The sequence below is a fragment of the Stylophora pistillata genome, chromosome 9 (assembly GCF_964205215.1).
Source record: "Stylophora pistillata chromosome 9, jaStyPist1.2, whole genome shotgun sequence".
In the NCBI taxonomy this organism is placed as follows: domain Eukaryota; kingdom Metazoa; phylum Cnidaria; class Anthozoa; order Scleractinia; family Pocilloporidae; genus Stylophora; species Stylophora pistillata.
Window position 1 is genome coordinate 25,787,214 of NC_142527.1, and position 19,115 is coordinate 25,806,328.

Genomic DNA, 19,115 nt, shown 5'->3' on the forward strand with positions numbered 1-19,115 from the left:
GGCGTCATGTGTTATTACCCAGAAGTCTTTGTATACCCCTATCGTCGTCTTTTCATCATGGCGGAGTTGCTGCTCGATCCGGCTATCCGTTTGTGGGTTATTTTACCCATTGTAATAATAACGTTTCTCGTCGGAATAATCAGGCACTATCTCTCTATGCTTCTACAGTCAAAGAAAGATTTAGATCTTCTACAAGTATCCGACAGGTAATGATTTGAGGACAAAAAAGTTCGTTCTGCAATGTAAAGTAGCTGTACGTAAATTATGAACTTTCTCTAGACCAATTCACAAAATCGCTCTTCTTTCCCTCGGTACTTCTCGCTGCTTAAGGTATTGGCGCGGTAATACCTCTCTTACTGAGCTAGTTTCTTCTGAAATATCTCAGCCTTTGAAATGGCAACTGAATTAAATTTTTCTATGATCTTACGTCTCTCTCGATGTTTTAATTTCTCAGCCAAGCTTTGATGAGGAGCAGAAATCTTAGGGAAAATGCAAAATATATTCCTTACGAGGTACGTGAAATAAGACTTCATTTACGTGTGTTTGGTGCTAATATGATGAATGTATTAATGAACGTATATTTTTGTCAAACCTCAGCAAAATTAATTGTAACATTTTCGACATAGTGTTTTGAGGCTAGAAGACATTTCTTCAATGATGAGGAAGAGGGGTATTTTAAAACACAAGATAGAAAAGGGCCAGTCAAGAATCCAATATCAGGTTGGTGCAGGTTCATACAGTTACATGGTACAGATTTGTAGGTCTTAATCATTGTTCTTCTTTTCAGGCAGTAATTGGTAGAGTTTAGTAAAGGTAATAACATGATTTCAAGTGCAATTTGATGTCAATAAGCATGAGTAAATTTTTCAAAGACAACAAAATTGCAGAAGCCCATGGGGTAAGTGCAGTTTCTAGTCTCTGAAAAATTTACGAGTGCTTCTTACATTAATTTGCACAGGAATCATGTTGTTATTCGTTAGTAATTTACTTGAAAGAACCATTGCAGAAAGGAAAGACAGATGTAACTTTGACAGGGCATGCACATTATTTCTAATTTGCACTTGTCTTACAATTTTGTACTTGTGATACAACTTTGCACTTGTGTTACTTGAAAAATGCACTTATTTTCAGCTTATCAGATGTGCATAATTTTTTCATGTATATTATTACCACTGATGTTGTTTGGAATTCTTGAAAATTGAATAGGCAAAGGATTGCTCTACCAATTTAAAACTTTCTTTTACCTGTCATGCTTAAAATAAAGGAGAATGCTGATTTAATGTCTGCCATTCTTAAAATGAAGGAGAATGCTGTTTTAATATCTGTCCTGCCAACTGAGGCTTTCCTAGTAGTTTCTCTCATCAAACTAAAAGACTGGCCCTAATATGAACTTGACTGACACATGAAGTGAAGAGGGTTACACTAGCATAAAGAGAGAATTGTCCTAAAAGGCTTGTAAATGACTGTCTTTTCACAAAACCACTAATTGTGAATGGAAGATCCTTGAAATAAAGGTTAAGTAAGAACCCTGCACAATTTCTTCTGAAATTTTAGGAACATATTTTTAAGTGTTTTGGTTCTGAAATTTCTTTTCCAATACATGCCTTTGAATGCAGGTGTATAGTATCTAGTTTTTATCATTAATTTTCTGGATAACCTTACTCTTTTTTGTTAACTCATTAACTCCCACAAGTGATTAACATGTAACTTTTCCCCATAATATCCACACATTATCCAGCAAACAGGTAACGAGAAACCTCAAACTTATCAGGTAGAAGTTTTTATCTTGATATCACACCAATTTCTTTTAACTGAATCTCATGGAAATGTGTTGTAGCTAGAGAGAAGAACTGTAAACAGATCTTGAGAGTTTAAGGGTGTTTGTTATTTGATGTTTTTTTTGTTTGTTTATCATGTACCAGATCCAACAATGATGGTGGACATGGCCAAAGGAAACATAACAAATGTTTTGCCAATGATCCTTATTGGAGGCTGGATTAACTGGCATTACTCTGGTTTCATTACAAGTATGATAACACTTCTCCTTTGTTATATATTCAAGAGTTTCTCACTGAAGTTGAGTGTGCATACCTGAGTGGAGGAAATTACTATAGATTATACATATTACCAAAGAACACAACAGAGCTTTATTTCTTTTAACCCTTTTAACTCCCATGAGAGACCAAGACATCATTTCTCCTTACATTATCAATATAACATCAAGTAGGTAAGTGACAAGAATAAAGGAAAACATCAACTAAGGGATTATCAGTTGATCTGATTCAAAATTCTCCAAAGTAACAACATAAGAATCATATGGCAGACAGTGAGGAGAATTATTAACAAAATCATGGGAGTGTTTTATTTTAGAGAGAGAGGAAGAGAGATGGAGAGAGAGAGATGGAGAGAGAGAGATGGAGAAAGAGAGAGAGAGAGAGAGAGAGAGAGAGACAGACAGACAGACAGACAGACAGACAGACAGACAGACAGAGACAGAGCCAGAGCCAGAGCCAGAGCCAGAGAGACAGAGAGACAGAGAGACAGAGACAGAGCCAGAGAGACAGAGCCAGAGAGAGAGACAGAGACAGAGACAGAGAGATAGAGAGAGAGAGAGAGAGAGAGAGAGAGAGAGAGAGAGAGACAGACAGACAGAGAGACAGAGAGACAGAGAGACAGAGACAGAGCCAGAGCCAGAGAGACAGAGCCAGAGAGAGAGACAGAGACAGAGACAGAGAGGTAGAGAGAGAGAGAGAGAGAGAGAGAGAGAGAGACAGACAGAGACAGAGCCAGAGAGACAGAGAGACAGAGAGACAGAGACAGAGCCAGAGAGACAGAGCCAGAGAGAGAGAGAGAGACAGAGACAGAGAGATAGAGAGAGAGAGAGAGAGAGACAGACAGAGACAGAGCCAGAGAGACAGAGAGACAGAGACAGAGCCAGAGAGACAGAGCCAGAGAGAGAGACAGAGACAGAGACAGAGAGATAGAGAGAGAGAGAGAGAGAGTGTGTGTGTGTTTGATTGTTGCGTTTGATTGTCATGAAAGTATTAAAGATGTCGTTGTTTGTAAGACTCTATTGATAAAGTCCTCTGTGTCAATACATTAATAGAAACATTTATTAAAGGAAAAATAACAAAAAACTTTTTGTTTCACTTAACAGCAAAAGTCCCATTCCCACTCACTTTGCGGTTCAAAGCCATGTTGCAGCGTGGCATTGATCTTACAACCTTAGACGCATCATGGTAAGTTTTTAATCTGTAGCCATTGAGCTTGTTCCTCTCAACTTTTAATACAGCGGAACACCATCTTGCTGTGACCTGTAAATTTTATTTTAGATTATCAGTCTAGTTTTGCCCTAGTATCTCCAAACTCAGTTTGATAAAACTGATCTCACTGGTGTCGTAGAAAAGTAATTTTGGCATAATAATTATTTGTGCACGACATTCCAGAACAACAACAACAAAAGGAAACATCTGGATTGAAAGCCTGAGCTATTTTTGGAAGTGCACAAATAATTTTTCTCTTTTGAGTTGTGTGCACTTTTACTAGGTGAAGTGTGTACAGTATCTGTTCAATGAAATTAAGAAAAACTTTATGTTCAACTAAATTTATGTTCTTGTGTTTTAGGGTTAGTTCTGTGTCTTGGTATTTCATCAATGTGTTTGGTCTCAGGAGCATGTATGCACTGGTACTGGGTCAAGATAATGGTTTGTTCTCTTTTTTTTTTTTCAAATGAAAATTATATTTTTATCTTTGGAAAGCTGAATGGCTGTGTATGTGATTTTCTCATGGCTGAGGGAATTACTAATCAATGAAAACGCCAACTGAGTGACTTACTCTTTGCAAAACTGAGAGACAGACAAGTATAGTTGAAAGACACCCTAAGACAGATTAAATCATCTCCCGGTTAACTCATTGGATAGAGCGCTGGACTGTTGTGCGGGAGGTCAAGGATTTGAGCCCCGGCCGGACCAACACTCGAGGTCTTAAAATAAATGAGAAGAATTTGCTACCTTTCTATAACATCAAGAAATGGTTACATATTGTAGTCTTCTTGGATAGAGGGATGAATAAATGGAGGTCCCATCTCCTGCAGGGTTGGGGTAGGAGACATTAATTTCCCACACACGAGATTACTGTGTGATGGATGTCCTCCCCTGGGGTGGGATGGGTGGGAAGGTGAGATCGATAGACTGAAGCGGCTGCCAGAGGCACCTGATATGCTGACGTCTGTTCTCAACCTTAAACTGCACCCGTAATTCAGCCTCTGGGCTGCAAGTGGTCAGATATAAACTATCTTACTAAATGGATTCTATGCACTGCAAGATATTGGTACAAATCAGTGTTAATTAATGGGAATCCATAGTGATCAGTGAAAGATAGGCAATTTTGCTTGTGGCTGTCAATTAGTGGTCATTGTTGATGGATAACACCAATACTGATATTGATTAATTGCATAGTCATTTCTTTCTGATTTTCAATCATATTTTCAAGCTGATTAGCTTAGCAGGGAATTATCTACAGTTGCATTTTCAATTATTTACACTTGGTAATTATATGTCACATTTACCACACTCCAACATAAAATGCAAGTGATTACAAATACATGGAATATTTGTGCTTCACTAATCGTCACATCCACTTTTAGCTGCAGACCAGACTCGTGTCATGCAGGAACAGATGCAGATGCAAATGCAGATGCCACAAGATCCAAGCAAGGCATTTAAGGTTTGAAATAACCACTCATTCATCACATTAACAGTGTATTGCCATCTTCAATGATAGAACTGGCCCTTATGAGCAGTTTATGGGGGTGTGTTGGCCAAATGGCTAGTACACAAGACTCTCCATCTAAGAGTCCAGGTTAAAGATGTGGAGGCATCATTTTTATTTTTTTTTTTGTTTAGCTATACTAAATTTTTGCAAGAATACCAGGTACTTGGGTTGTCGTTTATTAGAAGCAGAAATTTGCTGGCTTTGAAACCATTTGGTGTTGGCTATTTTTACATTTTGAATTGTGATCAAAGACAGAACTCAATTATTCTTGATATGAATTTTCTAACATCAATGTCTGGCTCATAAGAGTTACTCAGATATGCTCCAGAATACTGGAGATTGCTTCTCAGAGTGTTCCAAATTTCACATTTTTGGAGGGGAACATAGAAGGGTGTGTTGTTTTGTAACACTACATGCTAGTCATGCAAGCATAATTCAAATGAATTTAGCCACCTTAGTTCAGATCATACTTGTAATTTTGAAATGAAACCCCTGAGTACAGGTTATTGCTAAAGAACTTAGTTCTGTGTGTTTCATCACAGGCTGAGTGGGAGGCACTGGAGATTGTCTGTCATGAATGGTCACTAGAAAATGTGGAGGAGGAGATGATGGAAGATTTTTCACCAACAGACCTTATGGAGGACGTTGCAAAAGACAAATATGTTTGATAGACATCTAACTTATCACCCTCTGACCTAAAGATCTTGACTCTTGTGCCCACAAAACATTCATGTGGCTTTGACCTGTGCCCTTGGCAGGTAAAACCTGTCTTTTTGTGGTCCATGTAATACAACGTTATGTTCATTGTGGTAGGAAATTCTGAAACTTTACAATGATTAATCTTCTGAAAACTCTAAGGAACCCAGGCCCTTTGGACAAAAAAGGTGCAAAGGATGAGAAAAAGGTTATAGTCAGATGGAAAGGCTAGCATATGAAGGTGGTTGATATGATAGGAAGTTGCATTCCACCCTTGATGTCAAATAACTAAGCCCTTGGAATAAAGCAACTGTTATTAAATAAACATGGTTAATGATTACTTTATTGCGAGTCAGTCTTTACCGTTATTCTTTTTGAACTCTAATTATTCTTTCAAAGTACTCTGCTCAAGTACAACTTGAGCCTGGTGAAAAAAAATTTAGGAGACTCGTTCCCTTCTCTTCATGATTCCTTTCCGTCATCTCCTTTTTATCACGCTTCTACGACTCAGTACGTCCTGGAAATCAGCCGGGTTTCTACTTTTCTTAGATATTAATTGACTTGGAAAAATCTCCAAAGGGCGAGGAGGCAGCAATATCTGAAGTAATGGCCTTTTCTCTAAGAACTAACCCTTCAACTCCCAGAAGTGATTAACATGAAACTTCTCCCTGTAATATCCATGCATTATCCAGCAAACAGGTGATGAGAATACTCAAAATTATCAGGTTAACAATGTTATCTTGATCTAACACCAAATTCTCGTAACTAATTTACAAGGAAATATGTAGCAGCAACAAAGGAGAATTAACAATCAGATCTTAGGAGTCAAAGGGATATACACGCAAAGCATTGAGCACTAGTTTCCCATTGGCTCTGACGAAGGGCTGACGCTCGAAAGCGAGCCAATCGTCTCTCGACAGCCATTTTTCGTTTCTTCAAGAGGCCTCGGTAACCAAGACGCGACGAAACTGATGCAGTTTCCTCATTTACATCCTTCAAAACTTTGCTACAATTCACATGACTTAACAAATATATATTCAGGGAGTGGAGTCTCCCGGTGTTAAATGGATCAAATGCACTTTCCAGTAGGAGGAGTCGTCGTGAGTCACGTGACGTGCATTGGAAGTCGTCATTTGACGACAGAAATGGAAGTCTGATAAGCGTGGAGATTTGTGGATTTGCCTTTCAGTAATAACTTATCTTTCTTTCTTTCGGACTCTTTGTTTCGTGGTAGCCTAGAGGCTCACAAGGAGGGGCGGGAAGCTGATTACAAAATTTCAAAATCAAGAAACTTATGGAAACAAAAAAGCCAGTTCCTTTCCGGTGAAATTGACGAAAAATAATAATAATAAAAAAGTAAAATCCATAAAGAAGGATGGACAGTAAATAATAACAGCAGCGAAGGAATGACTATTGCGAATGAACGAGACAAATTGCTCTCTGATTTCACACAGCAGTTCCGTCGATACTGATGCGAACCGTTTTTTATGTGGACGCATCTGTCCGATTTAGGACCTTTCCGTCGGTTTCCGAAGGCTTGCGTCCGATCTCGGATGCTCCGGTCTGTTTTCGGACGCTTTTGTCCCATTTCGGATTCTTTCGGTGGATTTTTGACGGCTCTGGCTCGTTAGGAACCTTCTTGTCATTCCAGACAATTTTCTTTAGAAGATTTGCTTTTTCACCTCAAAGGTGAAATGGTGATTGATTACAAGATTCATTGCGAAAGAACAAAGGATAGGTCTTTGCAACACCATATCTTGTTAATACGGGTAATAATGGCCATTACTGAGAATGAATCTTCTTTCAAATCCATCGTTTAAAATCGTCCATCTTCATCGCTTGCTGAGGAAATTTTTGCGCTTGCGAGGGGCAGATTTTCATAATTCTATGACATGAAGAGAAAAATTTTACCTGGGCATTTGTCTAAAATGACGGCCAGCAGCGGAGACGAAATTTTTTAATGAACAATCCGTTTCCATCAACAAGAAGCAGATCATATTTCCGGCTTAAGTTCCTGTTTTTCTTTAGGGTTTATCCCTTTAATCTTCGATAACGGAAGCTTGCAGAATACCCTTTTCCCCTCCTCTGAGGCCACAATGCTCCGTGGCGTTCTAATTAAACAATAGAGTGTTTCTGTCGAGGAACTATCGCATATTTGTTTTAAGAACATCAAGTTTCCGCGGGGCAACTATGAGCCGATAGTTCCTCGACAGAAACACTCTATTGTTCAAATAATAAACTTTCTTCCAGTTTCCTGCGCGTAACCACTCCAAGGTCCTAGTTAGGAAACCGAGTAACACAGTAGCAGAATTATGAGAAAACGAGTACGGTTTATCGACAGAAACACTCTGTTGTTGAAATAATAACCTTTCTTCCGGTTTCTTGCACGTGACCACTCCGAGGTCCTAGTTAATACCAAACATGAAAAATTTACTGTGAAAAGCCCTTTAGTAATTCCAACATAGCTGAGTCAATATAAACCGTACTCGTTTTCTCGTAATTCTGCTACTGTGTTACTCGGTTTCCTAACACCCCGGGCGCAGTTCATCGCATGACATACAGCTGTACTTGCACGAGTTCGCGTATTACGGCGTGAGAAAAGGAGTGCCACGGCACGTTTCCAGATTTGCCTAAGCTTGTAACTCGATCAACATCCTTTTATTGCTGAATGATAATATTGACAAACACTAAGCTCTTCGCGCTGTTGGAAACTCGTAAAAATCACTTCAACGAGCGGAGGTTCATTGCACAAGTTATACGGCTTCGAATTCGCCGAACGCAGTCAGTCTATAAAAACGTTAACGTTTCGGAGTCAAAGTCACACAATGAACACTTGCTTCCTGCACATCATTTTCACCTTACTTTCCCTGTTATCCATAACTTTCCAAACAGCAAGGTAAGGCAATATACCTATTTTCTACCATTGATCATGAATTTGGCTATTTGTGATAAAATTCCCTATTTGATTGGGAAACAGAATTTAGGAAGTTGCCCCTCTCTGAAAGTGTGGTTCCTTTATTAAACTGTTAATAACACCGACGGGTTTTCTTGGAGGCAGAGGCTATGTCGAAGCCTAAATTGATTTTTCAAAGCTTTTTTAAAATTTTCAATTTTCAAATTCTTTTTAATTGCCTACACTATGCCTGAGACAATTGATTTCCTTTAACGTGAGCGCTGAAAATACTGCATCACTTAGTGAAAACCGTTGGTTGTAATGAGAGTTTTTCTTTATTTCCTCAGTGGAGGGCAGGATCAGCCAAGATTCAAAGTGCTTGAAATGGACCAAAATGGAACAATTTATCTTCACAAAACTTCATTGCTCTGTACGAGAGAGATTATCACGCGCCTGACTGAAGGGAAATATCAAATGGCTGAACCAAGCAATTTAGGTAATAAATTATAAGCCATATTTATGAGCTGTTATAACGTGTCGCGTTTGCTCGAGGCTATGTTTCGTGTTGGTTATCAGCAAACCAATAAAAATAAAAATAATAATAATAATAATTTAATATTTATATTGCGCAAATTAACATGTTGATATGATCAAATGCGCATCACAACACTGTTCGGGGGACTTTGGCCAGACTGCATCAGCAGTTTACAAACAATCGAAGGAAACTTATTTGAAGATGCCCCCTCCCCCCAATTCCCAGTAAACAGGCCAGACCACATCACAGTAATCTCGTGAGTGGGTTCTTTAACGTCCCCTGCCTAACCAAATTATCTAATTAATAGATGCAGGAGACGGGAAAGACACTTCCGTCGCATAATTGAGCTTTTTCAGTCGATGCCAGGAGGGTTAGAGATGTCAGTAAATACATCTTCGTAATTCAAATTGTCTCTGCAGGATTGTCCAAAGAATTCGCTGTGTTGAACTGTAAAGAGCTGAAACAGAAAGTTCCTTCAGCCGAATCAGGTGTCTACTGGATAGACCCGGATGGTGGTTCCCATGGTAACGCCTTCCAGGCTTACTGCGATCAACAGACAGATGGAGGAGGCTGGACACTAGTTTGGAGTTACACCTTTACAGATTATTCAAGTTTCAGGAGTTCAGCAAATGCTGTCACGCCGCGTCCGTCATGGTCGGCTAGTACCGCTACAGTTCGAGTGTCCACAACAGTTCCTTTGAGTGAGACGCATTATGAGGCCATGAACTTCGGTTTGTGGCGCAGTATTGGTAAAGAAACCCTGATCAAGAGCAACATCAACAACTGGATTGCATGCAAGGAAGGCACTGGTAGCATAGTAATTCAGAAGCAGGGGACACTATCCTGTAAACTGGTTAAACAGGTCTCTGACCAGTGTTCCGGTGTAGTGCCAAACTCAGTAGCGTTACATGGTAATGGAATCTATCTTTCCGGCAGCTCTCTTTATTATTTCTTTGATGGTAACGTAAATGGGAGTTGGCCAACGCATGACCCATGTGGAAAGAATCATGCAAATCATTTGAAAGGTGTGGCGAACCCACACGGAAATATTTTCATTCGGTAAACTGAACTGCAAAAGATCTATACGCGGAATGAAAAGTATTTTGATCAAGGCATGTATTTTCCTCGCTTTAAGAGCAGTACTTGTGATCGGGTTATTGGACAATTCGCCCCATTGCAAGTTTGTCCCAACCACTTTCGCCCCTTAACGCGGTAAACGAGTTTGCCCCCACCTTTGCCAGTTTGTCTCCAAATCGTTTAACTTGTCTCTTATGGCAGAACAGACTCCTTTTCTGTCGAAACCGTGATTTATTCTATATCATAGTGGATTTTCTTTTCCTGAGTCAAGTACTTGACTGAGACAGCACCCTTAGCCGCTATGAACCGCTGGGTCCAACGGCGCACGAGTGCAAGTATTGAATTATGAAGTGACTACCTTGGTCATCGCTTTAGAATGATTTTTGGCTCCTAAAAAAGCGGGGTTTTTTTGAATCAGGTAGCGAAATAACGAAAATGGTCGGTGAAATTTACTTCGTTATCATCAGTTTATTCCGTTCCTTTTATTCTATAGCAGGAAGTTCAAAAAAAGCGTGGACTACCGATAATCACGGTTAAAAAATATCAAAATAACTCATGATCTAGGGACTGGTCATTATACATCACCTGAGAATAGAGGGGGGGGGGGGGTTAACGGTTGGAACATTTTTGTTGTGTTACAATAAAATTCACCTGATCTCCCATAATGCTCTGCAATATCCCTATGATTACCCCCCTCCTAAATGGCAGTCGATTGGCAGTCAATTTTCTACAGTCCACCCTTTTTACTCTGTTGGCGATGAATGATCCTCCCTCTCTGTTCCCCTGAAAACTACGTGATCCCCTCAAAATCTTCCTTCCCTCCCCCACCCCGGCAATAAATGATGACTGATCCCCTAGCAACCTCGTTCCTAGGGCCTTTTCCCTTAGATGGGGGTGGGGCGGAAAAGGCTTTGGGAACGAGGTTACTCCCCAAGTATTACTAGGAGACATTCTTTTTCGATCGATCCTCGCTAAACAAAGGTTACCTGACAGGCACTAAAACTGTTTGAGACCAGTCTCTCTCCTTTCGGCAAAGGCTCTCTGGAGTGCAGATGCCTATCAAAGTTGATTTGCACCTGCCCTTATCGCGTTCAGCAATACGGTACTTACAAAAGAGCCTCTGTGAGGGGAGTGATCGTAAGTCTCAAATTTTAACAGTCGGGGTTTTATCAACGTGCATGAATAAAACATTTATCATGTTGGTTCTAAATTCGACTGAAGCATAAAAAAGCCTAACGGAAAACTGTGACATAACTCACCAAGTAATATAAATCTTTCTGTCACTCCTTTCAATCTGTTATTCAAAATAAAGTCAGAAGAGTCAATTTTGTGCCTTGCTAGAGAAAGAAATGACATTTCAAGAATCCATATGTCCAAAATTTTTAATTCGTAGATAAACCGAAGGCAAGAGAGTGCAGGCAGTTTTAAGTCATCCTCCATGCGAGCCGTTACGTTAAAGATACTGACTATTTTGGCTAACAACGGATCCAGCACGTTCTCAAAACGTACGTTTGGAAAGTAGTCCTGTCTTAGTACAAAAATTTTGTTGTATGATGAGCTACTATTATTACAATTTTTGTGAATTTATTTTTTGCCTCAAGAAACTAATAATTTAAGAGCTTGCTAAGGCTGCAATGTTGGCACTAATTCTGTTTGGAATTTAAAATTATGGGCGGTCTGACATTTGATAGTCACCTCTGGTTAAATTTAGCTTGAAAATCATTTTCAGTGTCTGGATAAGACAGACTGATTAATCTTCTCAGTTTCAGTAAAACAAGCTATTCTAAGAAACTTAGCTCTCGTCCTTTTTTATAGCGTACATTTTAATCGGGCTGAAATTAAAGCGAGGGATGGCTTTAGAGATGGATAATATAATTGATTTTTGACGCGCTTAGACATCAACCATATATAATATGCTGGAAAGCACGAGTTTCAGCGTAACACTCTTGACTACAGACACAAGATCTGTGGTATGAACGACATGGAAAATTCTTTCAACTTCCGGCTTTAAACAGAGGATAGTTCTTGTAAATGACCGTCTTTTCACAAAACCACCTATTTTGGACAGAATAATTTGGATACATCAACAAAGTTGAAATGGTAAATTGGCCACCGTAACGATTACAAAAGCCGACGTTTCGAGCGTTAGCCCTTCGTCGGAGCGAATAGAGGAATTGTGAGTTGTGTGTGCTTTTAAAGGCAGAAAATGGAGCTACGTTATTGGTGGGAACATGGCAACGAGAAAAACACGAATAAATTAGTGGAATAAAAAGCTCCATTTTCTGCCTTTAAAAGCACACACAACCCACAATTCCTCTATTCGTTCCGACGAAGGGCTAACGCTCGAAACGTCAGCTTTTGTAATCGTTACGGTGGCCAATTTACCATTTTAACTTTGTTGATATATCCAAATTACTTCGTTACTCCCACCGACGCAGCCCCAAACAGTTTCTTTCGAAACTATCAGCCTTTATTATTTTGGACAGAAGATCATCGAAGTGGAGGTTGTGTAAGAACCCTTCACAATGTCCTCTGAAATTTTAGGAACATTTTTTTAAGTGTTCAGGTTACTTCAGATATTTCATGTTCTTGTACAAAGACTGTCAGGTCTATGCGCACAGAACAGAAAGCGATTTTGATTAGTATTTTCATGTTTTGACAAGCTTCCTACCAAAAGTGAAATTCTTAGCCGCAAGTAAACGTAAATGCGCTGTTTCTTTTCCATTTAAATATTTCTTTAAAAAGCTCGGGGCATTTTAAAAGTTGTTTTAAGTTCAAGCTTCATACAGTACGATACAACATGAGTCAAGGAGGCGAAGCTTGTACAGTGTCAGTCCCCGGCATATTTTACAGTACTACGTGATCAAAACCCACCTGTCCAATAAGTCATCACAGGAAATCATCAACATTAATTCCCGAACAGCTGAATCTCTGTGATGACTTTACAAAATAAGTGAGCTTCGGGTACACTGCAGCGTAAACAATCAAACAACGAACCCAGTCAACCGAAAAGTTCGTTATCAAATTACGAACTATTTTGATTTCATGTTTCGATAATCATTTTTTCCCGTACGTAGAGCTTTTTTTTTATTGTACCTACGTTTAGTTAGAAGTGGTTGATAATATAAAGCAGACGTGTGGCATATAGAAATATACTGGAAGTATCATTCCTATGAAGGCTGCAAATTCTCTTTAAAAAAGTACACTCAAGAGATCTCAAGGAACTAGCTTGATATTTTTACGTAACAAATAGACTGCTGTGATGTCTGAAGCGCAAAATGCAGTGTTGAGATATCTGAAGTTTGCACTGAACTGGTCAACTGCTTTATTACTCATGCGTGATCAAAGCACCTAGGTTCATTGTTTGGTAATATTGACATAAGGAAATAAAAGTGAGGTCGTAAACTACGTCTAAATTAGGAAATCAGGAAACTATCGACTTAGAGACTGAAGTCGTTCTACAGCCGGAGTCACAGTCTTGAATTTCTGTTTTAAAAACAGTTCCTAGCTCCAGTCTTAAATTAGTATGACCGTCTTTCACTGGCTGTCGGCATTGTTCGCAGCATTATCAGTCTTGATATTCAGGGGAACCTCGCAAGGTAAGTCAGCACAAGTTAAAGGAATCTTCATTTGCCAATATCTTCCACTGAATTGCATAGGGGAACTCTGTTTGAAGAGATTCTGTTGATCAAATTGGTGGAGAAACAGGACCGTGCTTTGTTAAATTTGTAAAGGCTAGAGAATAGTGTGCTCGCTATGCATGGGTTTTCGTGATGTTCATACATGACCATGCATGTTGCGGAAGATGCGGAAGTCTACACCGTTACTACTTTACTCTTGAGCTCAAAAGGCATCAGTTTTGGGTGTGATTTTCAATCCTTTTCAAGAATGTTGTCGCCACTGGACTTACTGATCGTTCGCAGCTGAGTTAGAAGTTATAAACATTATTGACTGGAGCGGATGTTGACAAAGGAATTATATATTCCAGTTGATATCCACGATGATCATTTTCAGAGAGATGAGGTACAGTATTTATTTGAAACTCGTGGAAGAGATTAAAATATTTTCATGATACATGTATGAGGAAAAATGTATATACGTCATGAATTACTGGTCTCCGCGTCACCGCGGACCTCCAAACAAACTGAATTATGTCACACAGCAGATAACAGGCTAATATAGTACGTGAGGCATTTTCTATATTCTTATTGGTCGTTAAGAAAATCTATTTTGAAGTTAGACAATAGAAAATATTTCGGTTGTTGTCACGCTCTGGGACGACACGACTGAAATATTTCGAACTTCGTAAAAGCCTTACACAGTTTGGTGCGTTAATATGTAAGGAACATTCTGGCCAATTTTCATTTTAGTCCATTAAATCTTCATACCTTATTAATTCGTTTTAGTAGAGGTGACTCGAGTAACAATAAGCCTCCAAAGAAATTCAGTCTTCGCACCTCATTTCAGGTGCGTCTCAATGCAGTCATATGCCACCACCAATGAAACGCAACATCGAACCCCCTAGCAAGTCTTGTGACAACGAAATACTCATTTGAAATTCGCGCGAACGGTCGTTTGGCGAACCGAAGAAAAACGAAATTTCAATGGATTAATAAAAAAAAAAATTTCAGCGGAAAAATCAAAATAAAAAGTGGGCAAAGCAAGAAAAGAAACACTTAGAAAGAAGAGAAAGAAAAACTTAACTTCGATTTCTTCGGCTCGGGCTTTCTCGTGACTATTCTCTTTTTGGCCGTTTCACGAAGACTCTTATTCCACGACTTTAAGCGAAATGAGCCAGAAATTCCCCTTGTTGTGCGGTGCGAGACGCGATATGCAAAAAAGAATCGAGATCCCGGACGAAAGCCCATGGAAAACGTCAACACTCTGCTGGTGGCTTTTCCGATTTTGAAACCTTTCGCTCTTCGGTACAGGTTCCTGGCCCTAAAACATTCTTTTAGCCATGTCTAGCGTTCTTTTTAAAATTTTGCAATTTTTTTTCGACGAATTAAACTTAGCTGCTTTCTCTGACTAGAGTTAAGAGTGAAAAAACGAATTTTTTAAAAATTCTGACCAGCGACCTTGGCAAATCCATCGAAAGTTTTGATTTAACAGAAACCCTGTCCAAGAAGGCCTTTTACCTTCTTCAATTTTATCCTGTAGAGTCATGAACATCACATTAACCCCAATTAACCCTTAAAACCCCCTGAGCGACCAAGACAAAATTTATCCTTACAATATCAATACAATATCAGATAGGCTATTACTTGATCCAATACCAAATTGTCCATACTAACATCATAAGAACTGTAGAGCAGTAAATCTGCTCTCGCCCTTTCAAATTTAACAAAGTGGTCCTGTTTCACTACCAGTTTGATTTACTGCCGGTAGCGAAGGTTGGACTAGAATGATTACTGTACATGTAAATAAACACGACTGACGTTGACCTTTGTTTCAGCAGTAGTTTTAATCGATAACCCACTGCAGGTTAAGTCAGGAAAAAAAGGTTATCCCTTTTTTATTACCCCTCATGTTTCTTTAGTGATATGTCCGAACAACTGGGTCTACCTCAATGGTTCCTGCTACATGTTCTCCTCTGCGTCACTCAATTGGCTCTCAGCCAGAGCAGCATGTCAAGGATTGGGATCCGATCTTGTGTCTATCAATTCACAAGCTGAATATCAAGCACTTGTCCCAAAGACAATTCGGATTACATACTGGATTGGTTTGTACAGGGATCCTACGAATAAGTCCCACTGGCTGTGGGTAGATGGATCCCGTGCAAACTTCACAGCTTGGAGAGCTGGCGAACCTAATAACTGGTTGGGAACGGCAGAGGATTGTGCAGAAATGTATGTAACATGGAACGACCTGGCATGCACATATACGGCTCCTTACATCTGCGAAACTAAACCAAGTAGGTGAAGATTCTTTAATACATCTTATATCGTATTTGCGAGAAAAATATGGTCAAACTGTTGCTAGAGGGTTAACAGGCTCGCGAACATCAGAGTCTATATTGCTAGGTATCGTTGTCATTTGTATTTCAATCACCGTTGCAAACAATCGGTTTCGATAGTACTTCTAGGCCTCGTAAAGCAGAGAAAATTTTCATGAGCCCTCCTGAAACATAGGAGTAACGTTTCCATATGCTGACTGTGAAGTTTCGCGAACAGTTCATTGGTTTTTTCACACTCAAGATCAGCTTCCATACTGAAGAGCATCTAGAATTGCCATTTTTCAAAGCAGTTTTGATAATGGTAGTCGAAACTGCAGGAAACAAACTCTCTCCTAGCAGTATCAATACAATATCAGACAAGTAATGAGAATAAGGAAAAAAGAAAATCAGGGGATTATCACTTGATCCAATACTAAATTCTCCAAACTGATATCATAAGAATTGTATAGCAGACAGTAAGGAGAATTGCCAATGAGATCTTGGGTGTGAAAGGGTTAAGCTAGCGCAGAGTGAGCTCGTTCTGCTCTCGCCCTTTCAAATTTAACCGAGCAGTCGTGTTTCACCATCAATTTGAATTACTGATGGTAGCGAAGGTTGGACTAGAATGAATACTGTACATGTAAATAAACATGGCTGACGTTGACCTTTGGTTCAGCATTAGTTTCAATCGATTACCCTCTGCAGGTTAAGTCAGGAAAAAAAGGTTATCCCTTTTTTATTACCCCTCATGTTTCTTTAGTGATATGTCCGAACAACTGGGTCTACCTAAATGGTTCCTGCTACATGTTCTCCTCTACGCCACTCAATTGGCACTCAGCCAAAGCAGCATGTCAAGGATTGGGATCCGATCTTGTGTCTATCAATTCACAAGCTGAATATCAAGCACTTGTCCCAAAGACAATTCGGATTACATACTGGATTGGTTTGTACAGGGATCCTACGAATAAGTCCCACTGGCTGTGGGTAGATGGATCCCGTGCAAACTTCACAGCTTGGAGAGCTGGCGAACCTAATAACTGGTTGGGAACGGCAGAGGATTGTGCAGAAATGTATGTAACATGGAACGACCTGGCATGCACATATACGGCTCCTTACATCTGCGAAACTAAACCAAGTAAGTGAAGATTCTTTAATACATCTTATATCGTATTTGCGAGAAAAATATGGTCAAACTGTTGCTAGAGGGTTAACAGGCTCGCGAACATCAGAGTCTATATTGCTAGGTATCGTTGTCAGTTGTATTTCAACCATCGTACTTCTAGGCCTCATAAAACAGAAAAAATTTTCATGAGCCCTCCTGAAACATAGGAGTAACGTTTCCATATGCTGACTGTGAAGTTCGCGAATAGTTCATTAGACTTTTCAACCTGAAGATCATCTTCCATACTGAAGAGCATCTAAACTTGTCATTTTTCAAAGCAGTTTCGATAATGATTATAGAAACCGCAGAAAGCAAACTTTGGTATTAATTTGTTCTTTGAACCCTCTTCTACAAAATTCATATGGTAGAAAATAGCTAGAGAAACTTAGGTGTAAGTAAGCGATTTATAGCCATTTTCTCCATTTTTTTTTGCTCTCTTTTCTTGGAGGACCGTTAAAATTTACCGCAGATGGACCTAAAAAGTACCCGAATGTGTCGCGGCATTCTGAGCGATGTCCTTACATCTGCGAAACTAGCCCAAGTAGGTGAAGGTTATTTAATACATCTTATATCGTATTTGCGAGAAAAATATGGTCAAACTGTTGTTACAAGGGTTAACAGGCTCGCGAACATCAGAGTCCGTATTTCTAGGTATCGTTGTTATTTGTATTTCAATCAGCATTGCAAAGAAAACAATGTGCTTCCATCGAGTTTAAGATTTCGGCCTCTTGTGCGGAGTGCTAAGGGATACAAATTCACGGTCCGCACTGGTTTTTCTTTTCTAAGTTGCGAATAGATAAATGCCACAGTTCTATGGTTGCGTGCGTTTTCTCTCGTTCACACACTGAACTCTCTGCTTTGATAAACAAGTCCGAAACCTCCTGGGTCGAGGAGTTCAGACGTTTATCAAACAGAGTGAGAAATACGACAGAAAACTCTTCCATTTACTCAGTAAGAGGTCCACTGGTGATTCAGGCTCATTTCTGAAAGATAAATGGGTCTTAAACCTTTCTTTAAAGAAGCTATCCGCGCTGGAACGGAGTGGTCTAGAGAAGGTCTAAAGTTTGCTATTGCTCTTAGCAAAATACCGACTGCTGAAATCGTCGCCGTTGTAGAAGAGAGCATTTCTCAACTCAACAACGACCATAAGCTCGCGGTAAGAGCAGAAGGAAGCAGCATACTCAGGCAAACTAAACCTCCTCCCAAAAACATTCAAAATAATGTTTTCAATGCGCTTATAGCTCTTTAAAAGGATCCAGATAGGCTTCTATTGTCTATCTTGCAAAAGCTTTGTCACTGCTCAATGACAAAAGTACGTATACAGTCTTAAAGATCTGATCCTACTAGGAAAACTCAAAGAAAGTTAAACAAAATGTTGCTTAATTTGAAAAATACTGGTAAGATTAGTGACTATACGTACAATGTGTTATACGGTAGTGACGGCTTATGTCCATGTTTTCATGGCTTACTTAAAATTCATAATCCGGGAATTCCATAGAGACTTAAGGTCTCTTGTTACTTCTCCGAAGCCGATGCAATTTCTAGTTATCTTGCGTGAATTTTGTAGCCTGTTGTTGGGGAATACTGATCACACTGTCAAAAATTCCAGCGAATTGGTGGATTTCATAAGAAATAAAACTCTTAATTCTAGTGAATAGTTGGTATCTTTCGACGTTGTTTCGCTCTTCACTAAAATCCAGAGGAGAGACTCAGAGGAGACGCTTCCCCGAGACAAAGAACTTCTTTACATGTGGAGGATATAATTCATCTGCTGTCTTTTTGCCTCAAAACCTCGCAATTTGCATGCAACGGCACCTTCTATCAACAGGTCTTTGGTGCAGCTATGGGTTCGCCCGTCTCTGCTGTCATTGCCTATATGATCATGGAAGACGTGGAACAAAGGGTTTTAGCCGCTTCATCGGTTAAACCCTTGCTCTGAAAACGGTATGCCGATGATGTCATCTCAGCGGTAACCGGAAATGACGCCTCCTATCGCATTTGAATTCAGTGGAGCCGTCCATCCAATTCACCCTTGAACCCTAAA

At 39.6% G+C, this 19,115-nt stretch overlaps 3 protein-coding genes across 3 annotated transcripts; all 3 read left to right on the forward strand.

Moving 5' to 3' along the window:
* The first annotated feature begins 26 nt into the window (after positions 1–26).
* On the forward strand, positions 27–5,814 carry LOC111327918 (ER membrane protein complex subunit 3-like). The gene is made up of 8 exons (XM_088732840.1): positions 27–206; positions 455–512; positions 627–720; positions 1,923–2,027; positions 3,158–3,239; positions 3,625–3,704; positions 4,646–4,725; positions 5,316–5,814. Exons 1-8 carry the CDS (start codon positions 58–60, stop codon positions 5,439–5,441), a joined length of 774 nt encoding a protein of 257 aa, XP_088588966.1. The 5' UTR covers positions 27–57; the 3' UTR covers positions 5,442–5,814.
* Positions 5,815–8,136: 2,322 nt separating this feature from the next.
* On the forward strand, positions 8,137–10,008 carry LOC111319000 (uncharacterized). Its single transcript, XM_022921837.2, has 3 exons — positions 8,137–8,365; positions 8,710–8,858; positions 9,317–10,008. Exons 1-3 carry the CDS (start codon positions 8,295–8,297, stop codon positions 9,958–9,960), a joined length of 864 nt encoding a protein of 287 aa, XP_022777572.2. The 5' UTR covers positions 8,137–8,294; the 3' UTR covers positions 9,961–10,008.
* A 3,492-nt stretch (positions 10,009–13,500) lies between these two features.
* Positions 13,501–17,052, forward strand: LOC111318998 (C-type lectin lectoxin-Thr1-like). Its single transcript, XM_088734529.1, has 3 exons — positions 13,501–13,573; positions 15,514–15,888; positions 16,670–17,052. The coding sequence occupies exons 1-3, from the start codon at positions 13,501–13,503 to the stop codon at positions 17,050–17,052; spliced, it is 831 nt and encodes a 276-aa protein (XP_088590655.1).
* The last annotated feature ends 2,063 nt before the right edge of the window (positions 17,053–19,115 follow it).

What these genes read in the sequence shown, in the direction of transcription:
- LOC111327918 (XM_088732840.1), top strand. Translation starts at nt 58, where the DNA reads ATGGCGGAGTTGCTGCTCGATCCGGCTATCCGTTTGTGGGTTATTTTA. An exon ending in CTTCTACAAGTATCCGACAG is followed by an intron (nt 207 to 454) that starts GTAATGATTTGA and finishes TTAATTTCTCAG; the next exon opens with CCAAGCTTTGATGAGGAGCA. An exon ending in TTACTCTGGTTTCATTACAA is followed by an intron (nt 2,028 to 3,157) that starts GTATGATAACAC and finishes TTCACTTAACAG; the next exon opens with CAAAAGTCCCATTCCCACTC.
- LOC111319000 (XM_022921837.2), top strand. Translation starts at nt 8,295, where the DNA reads ATGAACACTTGCTTCCTGCACATCATTTTCACCTTACTTTCCCTGTTA. An exon ending in ATAACTTTCCAAACAGCAAG is followed by an intron (nt 8,366 to 8,709) that starts GTAAGGCAATAT and finishes TTATTTCCTCAG; the next exon opens with TGGAGGGCAGGATCAGCCAA. An exon ending in GGCTGAACCAAGCAATTTAG is followed by an intron (nt 8,859 to 9,316) that starts GTAATAAATTAT and finishes TTGTCTCTGCAG; the next exon opens with GATTGTCCAAAGAATTCGCT.
- LOC111318998 (XM_088734529.1), top strand. Translation starts at nt 13,501, where the DNA reads ATGACCGTCTTTCACTGGCTGTCGGCATTGTTCGCAGCATTATCAGTC. An exon ending in ATTCAGGGGAACCTCGCAAG is followed by an intron (nt 13,574 to 15,513) that starts GTAAGTCAGCAC and finishes ATGTTTCTTTAG; the next exon opens with TGATATGTCCGAACAACTGG. An exon ending in CATCTGCGAAACTAAACCAA is followed by an intron (nt 15,889 to 16,669) that starts GTAGGTGAAGAT and finishes ATGTTTCTTTAG; the next exon opens with TGATATGTCCGAACAACTGG.